The sequence below is a fragment of the Gracilinanus agilis genome, unplaced genomic scaffold, assembly GCF_016433145.1.
Source record: "Gracilinanus agilis isolate LMUSP501 unplaced genomic scaffold, AgileGrace unplaced_scaffold11573, whole genome shotgun sequence".
Taxonomy (NCBI): Eukaryota; Metazoa; Chordata; class Mammalia; order Didelphimorphia; family Didelphidae; genus Gracilinanus; species Gracilinanus agilis.
In genome coordinates this window covers 1-2711 of record NW_025342002.1, presented here as the reverse complement: position 1 = coordinate 2711, position 2711 = coordinate 1, and the positions used below count along the sequence as shown (strand labels likewise).

At 37.4% G+C, this 2711-nt stretch overlaps 1 protein-coding gene across 1 annotated transcript; it reads left to right on the top strand.

Annotated features, from left to right (window-relative positions):
• Positions 1-5: 5 nt before the first annotated feature.
• LOC123253958 (olfactory receptor 10Q1-like) lies at positions 6-656 on the top strand (the record flags this gene model as incomplete). The annotated part of the gene is made up of 1 exon (XM_044683038.1): positions 6-656. A coding segment is annotated over one exon (651 nt), but the record flags the coding sequence as incomplete, so codon positions are not given.
• Positions 657-2711: the final 2055 nt, after the last annotated feature.

Genomic DNA, 2711 nt, shown 5'->3' with positions numbered 1-2711 from the left:
CAGCCCAGATGTTCCTGTTTTGCGCCCTTGGTGGTACTGACAATTTTTTATTGACTGCCATGGCATATGACCGCTTTGTGGCCATCTGCCATCCCTTGCACTATACTGTCATCATGACCCAGAAGCGATGTATCCAGCTTGTGCTTGTTTCTCTGGTTCTGGCTGTCTCCCTTAATCTACAACTCACAACACTGATTTTCAACCTCCCTTTCTGTGGGCGCCTCCTTGAGATCAATCATTTCTTCTGTGATGTCCCCCCTGTCTTACGCCTGGCCTGTGGTGATACCCGAGTGCATCAAGCTGTCCTATTTGTTGTGGGTATCATTGCCCTGACTATGCCCTTTGTGTTTATCTCCATTTCCTATATCTTTATTGCCAATGCCATTCTACGCATCCACTCAGCAGAGGGGCGTCGGCGTGCCTTTTCTACATGCTCATCCCATCTATGTGTGGTCCTTTTGCAATATGGTTGTGGCAGCCTGGTCTATATGCGTCCTAGGTCCAGCACCTCAGAGGATGAGGAGTGGCAGCTTGCCTTGGTTTACACCTTTGTTACACCTCTCCTCAACCCTGTCATTTACACTCTACGGAATAAGGATGTTAAAGATGCACTGAAAAAATCCATGAGCTGCAAAGTACTCTCTGAAACTCCATGAAGATTTGAACAGATTGTCATTAAAAGATACAACACAATGTTGCTATGAAAATTACATAATTCCAATGTATCATTTCCCATACCTTGCAATTTTCTATAATTTGCACTTGTTGCTCTAAAATACTATGTGCCTTTGTTGGTGGAGTTGTAAACTGATCTAACCATTCTCAAGGGCAATTTGGTACTCTGCCCGAAGGGCTATAAAATTGTGCATACCCTTTGATCTTCTCATGCCACTACTGGATCTATATCACAAAGGGATAATAAAAAAGGAGAAAGGACCCACTTGTACAAAAATATTTATAGCTGCTCTTTTTGTAGTTGCAAAGAATTGGAAATTGAGGGGATGTCCATCCATTCAATAATGGTTGAATATACTGTGGTACTATAAGAAATGATAACCAGATGGTTTTAGAAAAAACTGAAACATCTGCAGGAACTGATGTAGAGTGAAATAAAAAGAACTGGGAGAACATTGTACACTATAACAGCAATAATGGATGATGATTATCTGTGAAAACTTGGCTATTTTCAGCAATGCAATGATCTGGAACAATCCTACAGGATTTATGACAGGGAAGGCAATCTTCCTCCAGAAAAAGAAATTTTGGAGTCACCTTTCACATCAGTGTATTTATGGGTTTCTTTTGATTATGTATGAGTTTGTTCTTATAACTATGACCAATCTGGAAGTGTGTTTTGCATGACAATAAAAATAAAATTTTTTAATAAAATAAAATACTATATGCCTAACAATATCATTTGCTATTAAATTAATCCAGGAATGCTGGCATAATTTCCAGTATAAGCTGCTTATATTTAGCTTCTTCTTTAGAAATACTGCACACTCTCTAGTTGACCTCCATTGTAGTCCTTGACCTTACAGGACTCCTTGGTCAATCCTAGAACAGTTCTATGTCAAAATGCCAGACTTGGAAATGTAAAGAAATTTTGAGGTCATCTAGTTCAACCACCTCATTTTTGAGAAGAGAAAAGTGACCCTGTTGGGTGGTGGTTCAAAGACTTTACTGAAGTCATACATGAGCCAGAGTTTGAATCTAGATCCTCTGACTCAAAATTAAAATTTTTTTCATAGTTCATGCTGTCTCCACTACACATAGAGCTTCATATAGAAGATTTGAATAAGTTGTTTCATGTCACTATAAGAATTTCCCACTAGAAGTGGACCTTAGATGGAAAGAGCCTTTCAGTTGTTATTCAGTCTTTCAGTCATGCCAATGCTTCATGATTCTTTTTCTTATAAACTACTTCTACCTGGGAGAATTAGAGACATTTTGGATATAGCTGATGCATGCATTACATGGAGCCACAGATGAGAGTAGAGTGAAAGATAAGATAGAAAATGTGGGTGAGTAGTCTTGAAAAAGGTTTGATAGACCCTCACATTGGAGGTTTCTGACCTCCCTGAAAACTCAAAACACTCCTCACCTTGTGGAAGTAAGGGAAGGAGAAGAAGTTTAAAAAGGAAATAGAAAAATTATAGGGAACTAAGTGTAGTATCTTATACAATGAGATAAGTGAAACTTTATGAGATGTTATATATTAGCATTAGTCATTGTAAAACCAAGTTTTGATTCAGTCGAAAAGTCTTGAATCTAAATCACAACGTCTTTTCAAAGATATCCCTCAATTAATAAAACAAGGGTAGATTGGAGCCTAAAAGGAAGAGATTGTCTCTTCAAAAAAGTGAAAATTGTAGACCCTTATGAAATGCTTGAGATAATTTGGCCTCGTAAAGAATAATGCTTAATATGATTATCTGATATAAGCTAAAGCACAAATTTTAAGATTGTGTTCTTTTATAATAGAATACTCAATTAGAATTTTTATTTACTATTATCTGGTATTTTCTTTTTTCTCTGTTTTTTCCCCTTTAATAGGGCTCTATTTCAATACCAGGTCTACAGTCTTTGGTAATCATGTTCTGTTTTTAGCATTTGTACTTTTACATAAGGAAAGCCAATTCTGAAAGCCCTTCCATTGCAGAGGAAATTTCCAGGAGACCCACATGACTGAAGTCTACCTTATACTCCCA